The 20,176-nt window shown below is 41.4% G+C and overlaps 1 protein-coding gene across 4 annotated transcripts in view; it reads right to left on the bottom strand.

Moving 5' to 3' along the window:
- The window catches only part of FLT3 (fms related receptor tyrosine kinase 3), a 110,508-nt gene that overhangs the window by 65,985 nt on the left and 24,347 nt on the right, over positions 1-20,176 (bottom strand). For 3 of the 4 annotated variants that reach the window (XR_004299258.1, XR_004299257.1, XM_032403281.1), the window contains exon 1: positions 5,362-5,546. The exons of the other annotated variant lie outside the window; for it this stretch is intronic. Coding sequence is in view for 1 of the 3 variants with exons in the window: in XM_032403281.1 (XP_032259172.1) it covers positions 5,362-5,404 (43 nt within the window). In the remaining 2 variants the exon portion in view is untranslated. Of the gene's footprint in view, positions 1-5,361; positions 5,547-20,176 lie in introns of those variants that run through there. 4 annotated transcript variants of the gene reach the window in all.

Raw genomic sequence — 20,176 nt, 5'->3', positions numbered from 1 at the left:
CCCTTTGAAAAATCTGATGAATACAATTAATCCTCTCTCCAAAACACACACACACACACACACACACACACACACACACACACACCCTGAGGAATACAGTGGATAACCGAATTCCATCCAGAAACTCTTGGGCTACATGATAAAGTCCGAGTCCCTCATCACATCACCAAAACACTCCTTACACATTACACACAGAGCCTCTGGTAACCCAGAATGTTTTCTGAAAGCTATCCACTGAACAGTCTTCCAACAATTTTCTGAATTACAACTTTTCAAATGATAGCTACTCTGTCCCAGAAGCCTTGTACATTGTGTTTCAGCAACCCAGAATGGAACTATACTTTTCCATCTACTGCATGTTTCTTACCTCTCTACCTTTTCCTTGCTGTCCAGTTTGCCTGGAACGTCCTTCTCCTCCCCTTTCCCTGTCAACTCTTCCTTATCTTTCGGTCCCGGCTCTGGCAGGACTTCCGCTTGGAACCCTTGCCTTACTTTCTCAGTCTGGGTTACAGGATCAGTCTCTGTGCATATTTCCAAAATTGCACTGCAATTTCCCTTTAATATGCCTGACCTTTTCCTGCCAACACCCCCAACATTAGACTGTGAGCTCTTTGAGGGCAGGAACCAGTACTACGGGGGACTTACACAAGTCCTAGATAAAGGCAGTGCTCCAAAGTGTCTAAGAAGGGAAGGAGGAAAATCCTGGGACTCTAAATCCTAATGATTTCTTCAGACGTTATATACTTCCCGTTCTGCAAAGCACCTGCCTAACAAGGAATGCAACTGTACCTTACAGGAATTATCTGATGAAGGAGTAAGAGACTGCTTATCTCCTTTTTACAAATGAGGAACTTAAGCGCAGAGAAATTCCCTGCCAGAGGAAAGAACACATGTTTCCTAACTGTCTTGTTATTCCTAATATATCTATCTATCTGCATTGCCTCCAAGAACAGAATCCTTACCATTAGGAAAATCCTAACTCAAGTAGCAAAGCATTTGAAGACGGAGTTCAGTGAGTATCTTATAATCCAAACATAACAGTTTGTATAAATAATGACAATATCCTGTTTTAGTGTAGACTGTAAATAATTTTTTGGAGGACTCTTGGCTACCATTTGACTTATAATGACAGCAGCGAAAAAAATATTTTACTGTTTAAACCTAAAAAATAACAATAGTTCCTCTTTTAGGATCTTATGCAATTCCTCTAGCCACAAAAGAACACTGTGTGTGTACTTCATATTATTTTTAAATTTCCTCCACATGTGTTGGTACCCATAGAACAGAACTGCATGATTCTAATTAACGACCTTCAGTGAGTTCTACAAAAGCTTTTATCACTTGAGGACCGCTGATCGTATGGCCATAGAAGGTAGCAACCACATGTAAGTAAGTCACCTACGTATAAAGCTCATAGGCCACCCCCCTCCAAAAGACAGAAAAACCTTTGGCCACATGACTATGGCTACCTAACTAAGCAGTAGCTAAGGCTCTTTTGGGAGTCATGGAAAAGTCTTAAGATCACCATGTCACCTGACAAAAACCAAGAAGCTCTATTCAGACAAACCACCTACAGTGAGATTCACAAGAGTCTGTTACTTCGGAGTGAATGAAGGATAGAACACGGGGGCAAGACCAAGATACACAAATTATAAAGCAGGCTAAGCTAATCTTCAATCCCTCATATCCGCCCCCCCAAATTCTTACTCCTGTCTCCACAAGGTCCCTTTCAACATCAAGAAAAATGATACAATACAATACTTTTGAGGTTATTTGCTTTTTGTCAAATCAGAATCTTTACCCAAAGATGAAGGCAGTATCTGGTGGGTGTCTGGGGAGTCGGCACGCTTGTAATCTTGAACATTGAACGTTAAGGGCTCTTGTCACACTGCTTGCTGAGTTTCACTGAAGAGTGACAAGATGACAGGAACAAAAAGAACTGTGGAGAAAGTGCTAGCACTGAGACTTCCTGTGGGCTTTGCAAGGGAGAGAGATGCTCTCTGGGAGAAAAGTGAGGTGGATAAGCTTTGCTCAAAGAACCATTTAGGAAATGTCTTCTTCCCAAGACCCAAAAGATGGCCATATTGAACTCTAGAACAGTCCATTTGTTTTAGTTTCAATGGAAGAGCAGTTTCTTTCCCACAACCATTAAATACAGTATATGTACGTTTAAGTGGTTTGAGGGAACGAAAAAACCTGGGATTCCCATTGTGAGCTGGTTGAAGTTTCCTTCATGGAATCATGCTATTTTTCATCTACAGATATTTAGTGGTCAGAACAACCATGTTGGAAGGTTTAACTAACTCAAAGGCAGCTTTGTGCTGAAGTGCTTTTCCTGGGGAAAGGCACTGACCATGCGTTTCTTAAATAGAATAGAATTAGCTCTTATATGTAAGTTCCTTTATCCTCAGTCTCTTTCATCCTTGTACCCCTTGTGCCCAGCACAGAAATACGTGTTCAATAAAATTTTATCAGATAAAAAAATGTTCTTCTTTCTTATGCATGCTTCCTCCTCAACTTTCTTACCCGAAGTCCTCTCTGGAATATAAGTAAAGTCTTCCTCCTCCACATTTACTATCTGATCACCTGATTGTTTTGCAGTTCAACGACAGGAGAACTCAACAACAACAATGACAAAATCCTGATTAATAACCAGGAATTCCTGAGAGTGCCTTTTTAGTTATAAAAAGTAGAGCCACTCTTTCATGGAAGGCAAAGAGTTCACAACTCAGCCTCAGAGATAATTTACTATGGGTCGATGTGAAGTACCTAAGAAGAAATGGACAGCCGATCTAAACTTATATGACAGCAACAATTAGACCTAGACTTTTAGAATCAAAGGGGATCTGATTATCAGGCCACCAAGTCTGGTGTCCCATCTAATCCAAACTTATTTTTTGCCCAGCGTCCCTTCCCTCCACCTCCTCCTGAGTCATCTCCCCTCAGGCTAGTGGTTCACAAGAAGGCAAATAAAGCAAGAAAAGCAACAAGGGCAGAGGATGACAATAAAATGTGTAATTCAAGGCTCTGACTATGAATTTTCCGACATGAATGAAGGAGACAACATCATACCAATTAAAATATTGAAAATCCCCCTCCTCTTCTCCAGTCTCAGCACATAATGCAGTTAAGACCGTGGAGAGCACGTTTCCATTCTTTAAATCCTACTTAGAAAGCTTCATCATTATTCATGAGAGGTAGAGCCAACAATATAAGGGAAATGGGGGTTGCATCTTATAATTCAAGGAATTTAAAGTTTTTAAATATTTTGAAGTCCTCACTTTAAGTTTCTCATGTTCTGCTCCTTTGCTCAAGAAAATCTGTAATACCAAGTATTGGTAAAGATATGAGGATCTGGAACTCCCAAAAGCTGCCAGAGGGAATGTAAGTTGGTAGGGCCACTTTGGAAAACTGACAGTTTCTACCAAAACTGAATCTATGACCTGGGAATTCTACTGGGGGGTAGCACCCTAAAAAAATGAGTATTTATGTCCCCCAGAAACATGTAAAACAATGTTCACAGCAGAGTCATTCCTAATTGAACAAAATTGGAAGCAACCTAAATGTTCTTCAACAACGGAATGGATAAATAAATTGTATAGTATACTGATACTTAGAAATAGCACTCAGCAGTTTAAAAAAAATAAATAAATAAACAACCCATTGCTACTGAGACCAAGGTTGAATCTCCTAATCACAAAGTTGAGTGAAAGTAGCTGGACATAAAAGAGTACATAGGATGATTTGGTTTACATGAAGGGCAAAAACAGGAAAAGGGATGGTATTAAAAGTCTGAGTGGTGGCTACCTTTGGGGGGATATTGACTGAGAGGGGGTGGGGGTAGAATTGCTATCTATCTATATCCAAGGTTCTGTAGGTACATACACATAAAAACTAATGGAATCGTACTGTTAAGATGGGTGCATATTTGCTGTATGCAAATTATACCTCATTTAGAAAAATCTGGAACGAGATGTAGAAATTTCTGAGATTGTTCCTAAATATAAAGGAATTCAGTGCAGTTTAAATATAGTTGCAAGTACGAATCTTTGTAAGCCTCTGTATGCTATTGAAAAATTCACTTACTACTTAATGTCATAGGTAACAGAGAGCCAGCTTTTTGTATTAATAGACTGAAAAACATATTGTACGGTCCATTTGAAATGTACATATTTACCAATTAGCAAAGGTAAATGTTTAAGAAATGCAAAAGGTCTGTTTTCCCACTCTTCTCCCCCTTATGTTACATTTCTTACTAATTCTGAATTATTTTTAACAAAAAGCTATTGGACATAATTCCTGCACGTCTATTATGAAAATAGTTTCTCTATGTACCACAAAGACTTCAAGTTAGAATGCTCGAATTTTGGAGCTGGCGGAGACACCCGGGCACCCCCACTGGACTGAGACCGAGGAGGACGCCGGGGCGGGGGCGGTGAGTGCCAGTCCCAAGGTTGCAGGACTGGACATGGATCCAAGGCTCCCACAAATGTCTCCTTCACCCTAAATGCAAACCAACCCTCTTATCTTTCCGAATCGATGAGATGGATCTAAAGGGGATTTTTTTTTTCTTTTCTCACATTGCCGACTATGCCATCCAGGAGATTATTTGGGAACAGTCAGCTGAGTCCTTGAAAACCCCCTTGGGGTTTAACGCCGGGATAAAAATCGAGTATAGTTAGAAGGGGCAGCTAGTATTTTCATATGTAAATCCTGTTTCCATAACATTTCCGAAGTAGCTATTCGTTGCTCCCACCGAAATTCGGCGCGGGTGGGGGTCGTTAACTCGGGATGACTAATTCTGGGGGAGAACGCGGGCGCCTTTCCCCCTCAGAGTTCACTCCGTAAATCAGAACCTCAAAAGAAGAGTCCAAGACGCCACCCGGGAGTCTCCGGTCTCCGGGGTCGGTCCAGGCGCGGTCCGGAGCCACCTGGGGCCACCGTCCGGGCCGCGGCCTCGGGCGGACAGCCCACCACCCAGCGCGGGGGCCGAGCGGGCGGCGGCGCGGGCGCCGGGAGGGGCAGGCGGCTGGCGCGGCCCCGGCCCCGGCCCCGGGCAGCGCGTCGGGAGGCCGCCCGCGGAGTCCGGGCCGCCGTTCGGGACGCGGGCCGAGCCGGAGCGGCGGCGTTAGAAAAGAGGGAGGACGCCGTGGGATGGGCAGGCGGGGGCCGCGGACAAGTTCGGGGCGAGCCGGGAGGGCGCGAAAGAGGGGAGGGGCGCGGGAGCGAGGGAAGAGCGAGCTCCGGGAGGAGCGAGGCGGCGGGGACCGGGAGGCGCGCGCCCGGGTCCACAGTGCGGGGTGGGGGCGAGGGCCGCGCCGGGGGCTGCGGGGGGCTGCGAGCGGGCGTGCGGGGCCTTACCGAGCAGCGGCAGCCGGCCGCCACGGCGCGCCCACGCCGGCATGGCCTCCGGAGCCCGGGGTCCCCAGGCCGCGCCGGCCCAGCCCTGCGATGCCGCCCAGAGCGGCGCGCCCCGCGCTGCAGGTGGCTCGCTTAAGGATGCGCGTCACCGACCGCAAATTCCCTCGGACTGGTGCAAAGTGGAAGGGGGGAGGATCCCTCTCCCCACCGGCAGGGGCCGAGGCGGGAGCCGAGAGGTTGGGCCGAGCCGGGGAGCCGGTGCCTGGCGCAGCGCTGCGGCCGAGCCCACGTGCCCGCCGTGGTCCGCAGCCCGCGCTCCGCGGCGCCCGGAGCTCCCCGACTGTGACGGGGGAGATCGGGCGCCGTTCCGCCGGGGAAGTGGTCGGAGCTGCGTTGCGGTGGCTGGGGAGGGGGCGCGGCAAGGGCTCTGCCTTGCTCTCCTCCCCCCCACCCCCGGGAGTCCCTGAACCTTCCCGTATGGATCCCGGAGCCTGGGGACAGCAGAGAGCCAGAAACCGTCCTCCTCGTGCGCGGGGTTCTTTGAGGCCCCGGGATGGCAGCTAAATCCGCGCCACACACCCGCAGCCCTGGGTAGCGCGCGGAAGAGCAGGGGGTCGCATTTCGAACTCAGTGGATCCTAATTACGGACTGGTTTTCTTTGTCTCCCCCTCCATCTCCAAGGATGCTCAGGACCTAGTCAATAGCGGCAACGAGAAAGGCAAGCTCGATTTCAATGTCAACCAAGGCAATTAGGGAGGCTAAAAACCAGCCATAGAAACAAAAGCAAAACACACAGAGGATGTTTTGAATTATCCATTCCATAATTCTTGTTCTTCGTCGAATATATATCTCCAGTTGAAAATTATTTTCTTTGCAGTAAGTTGAAGATTGGAAAACCCTGGACGCTGGTTCTGAGTCTTCCCTTAGCTAGCCCTTTGACCTCACAAGCCGCTTGCCCTCTCAGTCCCCGCTAACTCACCTGTAGATGAGGGGAGTGGACCAAATGGTTTATAAGGTGAATCCCAATTCTAGGAATTCCATGCTTTTAATTATGTAAATAATTTTCTAATAAAGCATGATAATTGGCAGTATTCATTCTTGGTCATACAATCCTTCCCTCCGCGGTAGTCTATAGCACAATAATTTTTACCCCATAGGGTATGACGGAAACAAAAGCGTCTCCCATGATGCCGCCACTGTGGAAAACAGTATGGCAGTTTCTCAAAAAAGTAAAAATAGAATTACCATATGATCCAGCAGTTCCACTCAAAAGAACTGAAAGAGGGTCACGAAGAGAGATTTGTACACCCACATTCATAGCAGCATTATTCACAACAGTCAAAAGGTAGAAGCGACCCAGATACCCATCTACAGATGAATGGACAAACAAACGTGGTATATACATACAAAGAGCTATTATTCAGACTTTTAAAAAAATAAGGAAATTCTAATACGTGCTACAATGTGGTTGAACTTTGAGGACATGCTAAGTAAAATAAGCCAGTCACAGAAAGACAAACACTGCATGATTCTACTTGTATGAGGTACCTAGAGCAGTCAAATTCATAGAGACAGAAAGTAGAATGGTGATTGCCATGGGTGGGAGGGAAGGGGGGGAATGGAGAGTTGGTGTTTAATGGGTACAGAGTTTCAGTTTTGCAAGATGAAAAGGGTTTTGGAGATTGGTTGCACAACCATCTGCATGTACTTAACGCTACTGAACTGTACATTTGAAAAAATGATTAAGATGGTAAATATCATCTGGGTGCATTTTATCACAATTAATAGTTTTTAAAAAATGGTGTCTACCTTGGATCCAACAAAGAACTAGAGGAAGAGGCATGAGTTAAGTGAGGCATGAAGAGATAAAAGCAATGAAGCAGGCTAGTAATGAGAAGAAAAATGGGCTGTAAACCTTCTAACTGCCAAGATCAAATGCATTACCTTTTTTTAAATTTTTTATTGTTATGATAATCACCATACATTACATCATTAGTTTTTGATATAGTGTTCCATGATTCATTGTTTGTGCATAACACCCAGTGCTCCAAAATGCATTACCTTTTATTTATAAATTGATTACTGCAAGCTTTAAAAGAAACTGATGATTGCAAGTTTGCAGAATATCCCGCTTGGGTGGAGCAAGGTTCAAGAACACAAAATCATGAAGATATGATGCTTCTTCAAAGAATCTTGGGCACAAGGCAGAAATTTCTACGAGAAGTGGTAAGAGGGAAGGAAATTAGTCAAATAACAAATGAGTGAAATAGACAAAGAAAGACAAATACCATATGATTTCACTCATGTGGAATTTAGGAAACAAAACAAGCAAAGAGACAAACAAGTTGTCTTTCTCTAAGGCGTATATATATATATATATATATATATATATACCTTAAAGAAATTCTACACACATGCACAAGGAGACATGCACAAAAATGTTCATAGCATTATTGTTTGTAATGTCAAAAAATTGGGGACAATCTAAATATCCACTACAAAAGAATAAGCTAGTATATTCATATAATGAAATACTATATAACACTGGGGCACCTGGGTGGCTTAGTTGATGAGCATCTGCCTTTGGCTCAGGTCATGGTCCCGGGGTCCTGGGATCGAGTCCTGAGTCGGGCTCCCTGCTCGGTGGGAAGCCTGCTTCTCTCTCTCCCAGTCCCCCTGCTTGTGTTCCCTCTCTCGCTGTGTCTCTCTCTGTCAAATAAATAAATAAAATCTTAAAAAAAAAAAAAGAAATACTATATAACAGTGAAAATGAATGAACTACAGTTATCTGAAGCAACATGGATGAATCTCAAAACAGTGTTGAGGGGGGCTGTTAGGCAAATCATGGAATAATAGACCTAAAGGCAAAACCAAACAATATTCTTTTTAGGAATATATTCATAAAGGGTATAAAGAAAGTTGAAGGAATAATTATCACAAAAGTCAGGATAGTGTTTACCTCTAGAATGGGGTGGGAAGAGAAGAATTTAATTGGAGATTTCATTAGAGAAGGCAGGCTGGGTATTTCTAAGGACCTGGCAATACTCTTACTGTTTTAACCTGCAATGGATGCTGGATGTTTGTTTTATTATTCTTTTTAAAACTATATAACTATTTTTATACACTGCTGCAGGTATGATGTATTTCACAATAAAAGAAAATTTTAAAGAAATTTTGACACAACGCTTCTACCTATGAAGTAGTCTTTTTTTTTTTTTTAGATTTTTATTTATTGAGAGAGAGAGAGAATGATAGAGAGCATGAGAGGGAGGAGGGTCAGAGGGAGAAGCAGACTCCCTGCTGAGTAGGGACCCGATGCGGACTCAATCCTGGGACTCCAGGATCATGACCGGAGCCGAAGGCAGTTGCTTAACCACCTGAGCCACCCAGGCGCCCCCTATGAAGTAGTCTTATCCAAACAAACAAAAACCATTGAATCTGATTGAAATCCCAGATCCAGCTACCTATATATAGGAAATACATGGGATAGTGGAGCATGGCAAATAATGACACAAGGATACAATCAGAAAATCCCAGACCCTAGCAAACTTTATAGAACAAATAACCTATTTTCTTCAATAAAAATCTGTAAGGAAAAAAAAAAGAGAGAGAACCTATAGATGAAAAGAAAACTAACAGATATATCAAGCAATTACAATGTGCAATGTAAGGATTTTATTTGGATCCTAGTTCAAGCAAGCTGAAAATACAGAGTAGTCAAGAAAATGTGACCACAATTTTATCTTTGATATTAAATAATTATTGTTTTAAAAAGCTTATATGTGATAATATTGTTATGTATTTTTAAAATAGTTCCTACCTTTCTAGAAGCACATATGAAATATTTACAGATAAAATTGGGAGCTTGAGAGAGGAATAGAGAATGACAGCTAATGAATACAGAGTTTCTTTTGGGGATGATGAAAATGTTCTAAAATTAGATTATGGTGATGGTTGCACAATTCTGTAAATATACTAAAAACCATTGAGTTTTACATGAAAGAGGTGAACTATATGGCAGGTTAATTTGATCTCAATAAAGCTGTTAAAAATAAGATAAAGTCTGAAATGTTCTTCAAAATAACTTGATGTGGGAGGGTTTGAGTGGGGGAATCAAAATTGACCATGTGTGACTAATATTGAATCTCAGCAATACTTAAATAAGCTCATTATATTTTTCTTAGAAATTTTCTGTAATAAAAAGATTTGGGGGGAAAAAGATTTTGAGATAATGGAGTAGTTAAGTCATCCCGAATGTGTGGCAGATAACTATGCTCCCTTAGACGTCACCGGCTGCTCTTTGTTTTCATTTTACTAACCCACCTAAATGAGATGAACTAGATAGCACAACCCTGGAAACTGTTTTCAAGACACAAACTTGGTAGCACGCAGGTCCTTAGAATTCTTAGCAGCAGGTAATGTATTGGTTTGTCAGGGCTGCTGTAACAAAGTACCACAAATGGAGTGACTTAAACAAGAGAAAGTTATTGTCTCACTGTTCTGGAGGCTAGAAATTCAAGATGAAGGTGAAGTAAGGGTTGGTTCCTTCTGAGAGCTGTGTGGGAGAATCTCTCCCATGCCTCACTTTGAGCTTCTGGTGGTTTGCTGGCAACCTTTGACATTCCTTGGCCTCTGCTGCATCACCCCTGTCTCTGTCTTCATCTTCACGTGGCATTCTCCCTGTGTGTGTCTGTGTGTGTGTGTGTGTGTGTGTGAATGTGTGTGTCTGTCTCTGTGTCCAAATTTCTCCCTTCTTATGAGGACACCAGTCATACTGGATTAGGGCCCACTCTAATGACCACACTGTAACCTGAGTACCTATGTAAAGACCCTATCTCCATATTAGGTCATGATCTGAAGTACAGGGATTAAGGACTCCAAAATATCTCTTTCGGGGGTGGGGGGAGGCACAATTCCACCCGTAACACATAGGTTTCAAAATCGGTACCAAGAAATTAATCCATATGATTCTTCTATGGCTTAGTTATTAATTGCTGGTAGATTGCAATTTAATATTTTGTTTTTACAAAGAAATATAACATGAGTTACTTTTAACTCATTTTAACACAACAATGAGAGCCATTAAAAATTATGCCTCTAAAGAGTTCCGTTAAAAAGGATACAAAACTGGGGCACATAGGTGGCTCAGCTGGTTGAGCATCCAACTCTTGGTTTCGGCTCGGGTCATGATCTCCGGGTTGTGGGATCTAGCCCTGCATCAGGCTCCATGCTAAACAGGAAGCCCGCTTGAGATTCTCTGTCTCCCTCTGTCCCTCTCCTTATTGCCCCCTCATGCTCTCTCTCTGAATAAATAAATACATAAAATCTTTAAAAAAAAAAAAAGAAAGGATACGAAACTATGAAAACATGTATCAGATTTTTAAAAATTATATATATATCCAAATGCCTGGAAGGCAAAATGCAAACTGGTTATCTCTGACTTGTGGCCTTAGGAGTGCTATGGAATCTGTTTCTCCAATTAGAAATCTGAGGCTTGGGGGTACCTGGCTGGCTCAGTTGGTAGACACACACACACACACACACACACACACACACACACACACGGAGAGCATGTGACTCTTGATCTCAGGGTGGTGCATTTGGGCCCCACATTGGGTGTGGAGATTACTTAAAATCTTTAAAACAAACAAAGAAAGAAATCCAAGGCTCAGATCTGTTAGGTGGCACACCCAAGGTCTTTCAGCTAGTATGAGGCTACTGGGATTCAGGTTGGCTTGTATCCATAACCCTGCTTTTAACCATCATGTCTCAGTATAATTGCCAAACACTGTACTAATCACTTTGTAACTGTGATCTTATTTAATTCTAATAACAATCTTACAGTCAGGTATCATTATTCCTACTCTACAGAAGTCTATTAAGAGCATAAACTGAAGCACGGAGAGATGGATGATTCCAGAAGTCAAAGGAAGGAGTTCATGAAAAGAAGACAAGAATTGAAGATGTGGCATCTGTTGTAATGACTCCTTGGACCATGTCAAAGTGTCAAAAACCAACTAAGGATGTAGAAGACTCAAACAATATATAATCAACAAGTCATTTACATCCTACATGCAGAGAAGATATCTTTTTTTTTTTTTTTTGGCCTTCTTTGGCACTTTAGAAATCTTGATGATATACCAGGTCACATAAATAAATCTCAAAAGCAAAGTTTACATTCTCTGATCACTCTACAGTAAAGCCAAAATATTCATAAGTTGATTCTAAAATCTTGGAAGTTTATAAACACTCTGCTAAGCAATATTGGGCTCAAGGAGAATAGCATGAATTCAATTATCGGCAACATATAAAATAATGGAACTAAAAACAAAATGGAGGGGAAGGGATAGAGTTTTAGCAAGTCAACACCCAGCTAGTTAACATACTTCAGGCAAATGGAATAGAAAAGAGTGAGTCTGGGAGAAGGGGAACTTGGGCCCATTTACATTTCAAGGAAAATCACCAGGGATTCTACTGTCTCGGTATCCAGGAAAGGAGAAAGGACTTTGAGGAACCACAACCATTGGGAGCAAGGGATATAAGGAGATTCATTGGTGGGGGAAGGTAGGACAGCATCCTAGCCCCCCCTCTCCTAGGGAGCCAGAGGAAGGTCACTTCAGGAAGGGTGAACACCAGGCCAGTACAGATTGGCCCAAAGCCAAGGAGTGGGATTTTTAGGCACTGAAAAAGAATTGGCTTTTCTTGTTCACAGGGCTCCAAAGTCCACAGAGCTCGTAAAGCATAGAAGGGCCGTTTAGCTGGGGCCCCTACCTCCCCTACAGAGAAGAGCAGAAAGTACTGATGCAAAAAAAGTGAGAATCAAAAAGACAGATAACAAGTGTGGGTGAAGATGTAGAGAAATCAGAATGCTCATACACTCCCGGTAGGCATGTAATATGGTGCAGCTGCTCTGGGAAATATTCCAGCAGTTTCTTACAAGGTTAAACATACAGTTACCTTACGACCCAGCAATTTCACTCCTAGGTATGTACCCAAGAGAAATGAAAACATACATCCACACAAAGACTCGTACATGAATGTTCTTAGCAACTTTATTCATAATAGCCAAAGAGTGGAAACAACCCAAATGCCCATCAACTGATGAATAGAAAAATGAACTGTGGTGTATCCATACAATGGAATGTTATTTGGCCATGAAAAGCAGAGGTAGATGCTACAACACGGTACCTTAAAAACATTATGCTAAGTGAAAGAAGCCAGTCGTAAAAGACTACATATGATATGATTCCATTTATAGGAAATGTCCAGAATAGGCAAATCAGTAGAGACAGAAAGTAGAGTAGTGGTTTCCCAGGGCTGGGAGAAGCAGGGGTGCAAACGAGGAGTGACTGCTAATGGGTCTGAGGTTTCTTTTTGGAGTCATAAAATTTTCTTCACGTAGATTGTGGTGATGGTTGCCCAATTCTGTGAATACACTATAACCACTGAATTATACATTTTAAAAGAGTGACTTTGGTGGTATGTGATTTATATCTCAATAAATAAATTTTTTAAACAAAAAAATTAAAAAAAGGAAGAAAGAAACTGAGAACTGTATGCTTGCCAAGAGTCCACAGCAGAAATAACCTTGCATTTAAGAAAGGAATCATTTGATTTAGGACCCCAGCTAACTATGGAAACTACCCCGGGCGCCTCTGAGCATCCTCTGAGGAGGGGACTGAGAGCTGTCCTAGAGCCATTTACACTTCCAGGAAAACAGTAACTAACAAACTGCTCTAGTACTATTTTTTGCACAGTTCCTGTGACTTTTGTTTTGTTCCCTTTATTTCTCTTGTAGTTTCTTAAAGGAAATACTTAAAAATACTAACATGTGTTGTGTTTGGTGACAAGATAATAAAAGTAGAGCTGGTAACATTTTCTGTTGCTCAGTAGGCCTGGCTGGTGAGAGGGGAGAGCAGGTAGAGATGGAAGACGGGAAACGATCTTAGGGCCTGTAGAGGACTACAAATAATAGAGCGGCCCAGCTCAGGACCAAGAAGCTGATGGAAGAAAAGCTATAGGTTTCACATTCTTCCTAACAAACCTGTTCCCTTAGGGTCTGTGTGCCGCTCCTTGACCATGGGGGGAATTTTTGGGTTTATCTTTCTCTACTTCCTGCCACTCCCATGCACATCTGTGAAGTCTCATGTTTTATCCTTTCAGACTTTTGTTAGGCTGTAGGCAGCTAATCTGCTAATGTCTTATTTACTACAACCATCATCCTCCCACCTCTCCAATTATACCTTCTCAATCTTTGCTGGTCTACCTCCTCTTTCCCTTCCCCAAATGCTGGTGTTCCCCTGAGCTAAAGCCCCTCTATTCTCTCCTGCAGCCTTCCTAGTGACTCTTCTACTCCCAGCACTGTCTTGACACCAAAGATTCCGAAGTCTGTATCTTCAGTTTATACCCCTCTCACCAACTACATACCCATTTTCAAAAAAACCAGAATGTGCTCCTGAAGCACACTATCTCAGTCACTATTCACCCTTTTATTAACCTCTTCTCTTAAATCTTCATGTTCAACTCATCATCAGGTCTAGATTGGGAGCTATCACCTAAATATCTTTTTCATACGTTCCCTCCATCCTTTCTACTCTCCACCGCCATGAGTCTTCACAATGATCTTGCTTAGATGATCACAGTCACCCCACAACAACCATCACTGCCCCCTTCCCATTGAGATTCTCTAAAGCACAATCGGATCACAACACTTTGTTTCAGGAAAGCCCGGATGATGCCACACGTCATTCTATAAAGAATAGAATATTGGGGCGCCTGGGTGGCTCAGTCGTTAAGCGTCTGCCTTCAGCTCAGGTCATGATTCCAGGGTCCTGGGATCGAGCCCCGCATCGGGCTCCCTGCTCCGCGGGAAGCCTGCTTCTCTTTCTCCCACTCCCCCTGCTTGTGTTCCCTCTCTCGCTGTGTCTCTCTCTGTCAAACAAATAAATAAAATCTTTAGAAAAAAAAAAAGAATAGAATATTAGTGCAGTCTTGGAACACCCCCTTCCAAAATACTAATCAATTACAAAGTAGAAAAGGATGGCTCCATAGTAGAGAAACCTAGCATGCCCCAACTCACCCGGGTGATCAAGGTTAACATCACCCACTGGATGGGTCAACATGGCATGTCTCTTGTTGGGATCCTCTAAGAAGAACACAGTGTCATTTCTGTGGTATTCCTTCTAAGAATGCCTTACCAGAGTCTGGATGAGGAAACATGAGACAGCCTAAGTTGAGGGTCATGCTAAGGAATGAAAGGCCTGCACTCTTAACTGTCAAGGACACAAAAGACTGAGGAATTGTTCCACAACTAAAGAGTCTGCAGAAACAACAAAATGTAGCCCATATTCCTGAATGGGATCTTGGACCAGAAAGTGAAAGAGACATTGCTGTAGACAAAATTTGAATGACATCTTGAACTATGTACTAATGTTGATTTCCTGATTTGGAGGGTTTGTATCCTAGTTAGAGAGGAGAGTGACTTTGCGTGGGGGAAATGGAAATCAGAGAGTTTAGGGACACGGCTCTTCCTATATGCATATATAAAGAGAGCATGCATACAAGAGAATAAATGCAATAAAATGTTGATTGGAGAATCTAGGTGAAGGAGATACAGAAACTCCTTTTACTGGTTAGAAAATTTTTCTATAAATTTGAAATTACTTCAAAGTAAATTATTTTTTGAAGGAAATTTCTTGCCTTCCATGTTTGCTCTTTCTTTCTGCTGAGCTGGAACGTGGACATGACAGTCATCCCATTTTGATGATGCAGACAAGGATCACATCCTAGGGTACGGTGGAGCAACAGTGTGGAATGCATTTAGGACTCCGATGAGCAACCCTGAAAGCCTGGACTACCTGCATACCTCTAAACGGCTACTTGAGAGAAATAAACTTTGATCGTATTTAATCCACTTTATCTTGGGGTCTCTTTGTGACAACAGCTTAGCTTATACCTGGACTATTTTTTTTTCCACCATTCCTCCATATGTACCCGAAGTTAGAGTCATAGAGAACTAGAATTCCAAATTCACCACCTTCTACCTGGTTTCCATGTCTTGGTACTTAATACTGTTTCTGTCTGGAGTGACCCCCCCCCCCGTCTCACCATTTTCCCTGCCCCTTCCAGTCTGTCTTCTAGATTTGTCCTGGACCACTCTGTCAGCCCCCGACTGCACCCCAACTGTGACCTAGGTATATCCTCTCCTTTCTCACGTCTGTGTGTTGCACTGTATGTTTGTCCCACTCCTACCCACAGCCCACTCTCACCCCTTTTATTCACACGTGTATCCCTAGACTCTAACCCAGTGACTAGCATACAGTGTGCTCTCATAAATTAAATATTTGTTGCATGACTTGTTGAATTTTTTGACAGGTTTCTAAGACATTTTTTAATACAGAAATTTTCAAACATACACAAAAGTAGAGGTAACAATGTAAACGATATACATATTCATCACTCAGTTTCGACAACCATGATCATTTTGCCAGTCCTGGGAATGGATAGAGTTCAAGAGTAGAGCCTTTGGAGATAATGCTTTAACTAAAAAAAGTTTACTTCAACAGAGAGAATTTCAATCACTGTGGCAAACTGACAAGGAGATATTTTAGAGCAGATTTTTTGGGGATAGGAAGTCTTCAAATCAGAGCCTGCATTTTCAAGTGGAGAGGCAAGAAGAGAAATGAAAAGTTATTCTTCATTCCCTCTATCAAGCAACACTTATTAAATGCCTTCTATGTGCTAGACACGCGGGTTACGTAGGTGAGGAAGACAATTCCTACATTTAAAGAGGCATGCAATCTTTTTTTTTTAAGATTTATTTATTTATTTATTTATTTATTTATTTATTTGAGAGAGAGAGAGCATGGGGGGCGGGGGAGGGGCAGAAGGAGAGGGAGAAGCAGATTCCCTGCTGAGCAGGAAGCCCAATGTGGATGTGGAGCTCCATCCCAGGACCCTGGGATCATGACCTGAGGTGAAGGCAGATGCTTAACCAACTGAGCCACCCAGGCGTCACAGGATAATCTTATATATATTTTTATAGCTTGCTTTTTAAAAAATCAAATGCTGTCTATATTGATTTTTCTACAAAATTATTTGTAATAATTTGAAATTTCATCATACCTATGGGTCATAATTTATGTAACCAATCCATGTTGTTGGCACATTATTATTTTTATTTTAATTAATATTCAGTAATAGGGGCACCTGGGTGGCTCATTTGGTAGAGCGTGCAACTCTTGATCTCGGGATTGAGTTTGAATCCCATGTTGGGCGTAGACATTACTTAAAAAAAAAGAAAAGAAAAACTACTCAGTAACGGTTGCAAATCTTTGAACTTAGTTTTTTGAAGCTTTTGAGCTCAACTTAGAAATCTTATTTTATTTATAAATCTAATGTAGTTTGTCTTGAAATTCAAAACATTCATTTTTACTTTTTCTTGGTTAACACTCATCTTATAAATTTAAATTATTAACTATAAATTTATAATTAAATCTCCCTAAACACTTGACACATTTACCAAATTTTCTTGGACATTTCAAACTATCACACATTTAGTAACTTTTTTCTTCTTTACCTAATAAAGTCTAATCAAACTTCCTCAGCATTCAAGGAGTTTTTGCATGAAAAATAAGGGAATACTTGTAGATTTAGTAATTGGATTCCCTTAAATATTGATTATAAGTTTAATTAGTCAAATATTTCTAAGTATTTCACTTAAAAACAAACCTAACACGTGAGGTTCTCTTAAACACATCAAATATCTCAAATCATGAATAAAACATAGAAACTGTAACAATGATTTACAAAACATTATAATCCTTGTACAAAAATATTAAGCACTGTGATTTGGCATCAATTTTTTTTACCATTTAAAAACTTATTTTTACACTTTCCCAGCATTGCAAGTTTACTTCTCTAAGAGAAGCTCAGTCTGGCTGTGATATATATTTAGGGTCACAGGTTATAGATTTGGCATCAGGAGGTGAGAGCGTGGGTACACCTTCCAGAATAATTCACAGGCCAGCCTGTATTTGACTGATTACTTCTTCAAACCAGGTTGTGTTTTTTAAAATGAAAATCCAGTACATTATGTATTCCTCTTAGTCACTGTCACCCCTTTTTAACTGCAACCTCTCATACAGCTTTCTCTTTCCTGAGTCCAGTTGAGGGGATATTGCACTGGGCCCCCCAGTCTAGTTACACTCCTCCTTCACTTGCATCCCTCCGCCTAACCATTGTCATGAGAACATACACCCATCCAACTCTCTGCCCTCCAATAACATAGACATCCTTGTTCCCAACAACTTTGATCACAATTTGTCTGTTCATTTCCATGGTTACACCTTGAAAATCTTCTACCTCTGAAATCGTAAATGTCAGTACACTGGTCTGACAGCAACTCCCCACCCCTCCGTGGTCTGCACCTTCATTCAAGTCTAATTAAATTGTCATTAAAAGCTGCTGAGGTTCGTCTGGAAGGTGAGCTTCAGCAGATTTTATATTTTTTATTTTTTTTATTTTTAAAGATTTTATTTTTATTTAGTTGAGACAAAATGAGAGAGAGAGAGAGAGAGAGCACACGAGAGGGGGGAGGGTCAGAGGGAGAAGCAGGCTCCCCGCCGAGCAGGGAGCCTGATGCGGGACTCGATCCAGGGACTCCAGGATCATGACCTGAGCCGAAGGCAGTCGCTTAACCAACTGAGCCACCCAGGCACCCAGATTTTATATTTTTTAAAGGAGAGGGAAAACGTGGTTTAACAGAAAGAAATAGAACGGATCTGTTATCAATCAGGATGATAGCTATGTGATGGCCTTGTAAAGAGAAATCAGTGGATGAGTCAGGTCACAGTGGAAAACTCATGTGGGGGTGTAGTGAGAGATAAGTTAGGTAAATGAAAGGAGGGGGATCCATTTCATATGAGAGCTTTAATTTGAAATGGGAATTGAGTACCACTTCAGAGCAGCCCACATTTTCGTGCCATGGAAAAGCATCAGGAATACTTCAACTCCACAGTACCAGGGAAAAGTCTTTAAGAGGGATTAACCATGACCTGCCTATGAACAAAACCAGACCTGAGCACTTCTGATTATGGATTTTTAAAAATACAAGCTTCTGAGAATTTTAATGATGCTACTATGATTTTAGGGGATGGACTATATTTCGTATTTGGGGGGGGTGGGTTTCCCTTATAAATCATGAACAGAATCCTAAAAATCTTAGCATTCCAGCAAACAGTAACCAAATATCTTCAGTCAGGACTACTATATACATATTTCAAGAATATTTGATTACATTTCTAGATTTATGGTTAATAATTTAAAAAGAGTCACATTAAAGACTTTCTTTGCTTGAGTCAGTCTCAATTATTCAAGGACTCATTAACCGATTTTGGTTATACTTTAGGATGGTCTGGGGATCCTACCTCCTGGTGTTCATGCTTTTGTGTTATGACCCACCCTGAGTGTAGGCTGGACCTAATGATTCGCTTCTAACACATAGAAAATGGCAAAAATGATAAGACACCATTTTCGAGATTAGGTCATAAAAAGATTGAGGCCTCCATCTTGCTTGTTCTCAATCTTCCCTCACTCACTCACTCTAAGGGAAGCCCCCTGCCATACTGTGAGTTTCCTCATGGAGAGGTCCTCGTGGCAAAAATCTAAGGTCTCTGGCCAATAGCCAGTGAGGATATGAGGCCCGACATCAGCCACATAATGAGTTTAGAAGGTGATCCTCTCCAGTCAAGCCTTGAGATGTCTGCAGCCCTGACTTTGATAACAGCCCATGGGAGACTGAGCCAGAGGAACCCACATAAGCTGTGCCCAGATTCCTGACTCACAGAAACTGTGAGATAACAATTGCTCATTGTTTTAAGCTGCTGAATTTTGGGGTAATCTGTTAAGCAACAACAGATAACGAATATACTCTCCTTTGTTTAGCCTATATTCAAACCTTAATAAATGAATTGGGGAATGCATGGAAATTTGGTCAAGCAGGAAATTGTGAAATTCTATGAAAGGAGGAGAAGTTAGAGTGTGTTGAAAATAAAGAATGATAAGAATTGATTAGTAATCATATTTGAAAATTATATTTTTTACTGTATCATCCATATAAAATTTCCTCTGGGTTGACATTTTTAGTAGGAGGAATGCATTTGTGTTGATTCATCCACACTTGGATCTTTGGGCCCAATGGCATATATTTGTGCATTGGCTGGGATGTGTGGTGTAACTGGTGCTAAAGAAGATGGTAAGAGCACGTGGCTCAGACTAATTGAAATTGAAGTCATAGGCTTCTTGACACCAAGGGATAGGTGAAATCATTTTTGACTCTACATCTAGTCCATAGGATAGAGCTGTCCACTAGAAATATAATGCAAGCCACATATGAAATTTGAAATTTTCTAGTAGCCACATTTTTAAAAGATAAAACAAAACAGGGGAAATTAATTTTAATAATATAGTTTATTTAACTCCAAATAGAAAAAATATTACCATTTCAGTATGTAATCACTATTAAAATATTATAGAATATTTTAGTGTTTTTTGCCCTGTGTCTTCAAAATCCAGTGTGTTTTTTGTATTTGAAGTACGTCTCAATATGGATGCTAAATTTTTACTGTAAATGCTTGGACTGTACTTGCATTTCAGAAAATTTAGGGTTGAAAAGGTAGATTTGCAAATAAATAAATAAATAAATAAATAAATAAATAAATAAATAGAAAAGGTAGATTCACATACCCAAATTGTTTCAAACATACTTAAAAGTTTTCCAATAACTGATTTGAGAGTCAGTGCTTCAATTTAAATT

The sequence above is a fragment of the Phoca vitulina genome, unplaced genomic scaffold, assembly GCF_004348235.1.
Source record: "Phoca vitulina isolate PV1807 unplaced genomic scaffold, GSC_HSeal_1.0 scaffold5, whole genome shotgun sequence".
Classification (NCBI taxonomy): Eukaryota; Metazoa; Chordata; class Mammalia; order Carnivora; family Phocidae; genus Phoca; species Phoca vitulina.
This window is presented reverse-complemented; position numbering and strand designations above follow the sequence as displayed.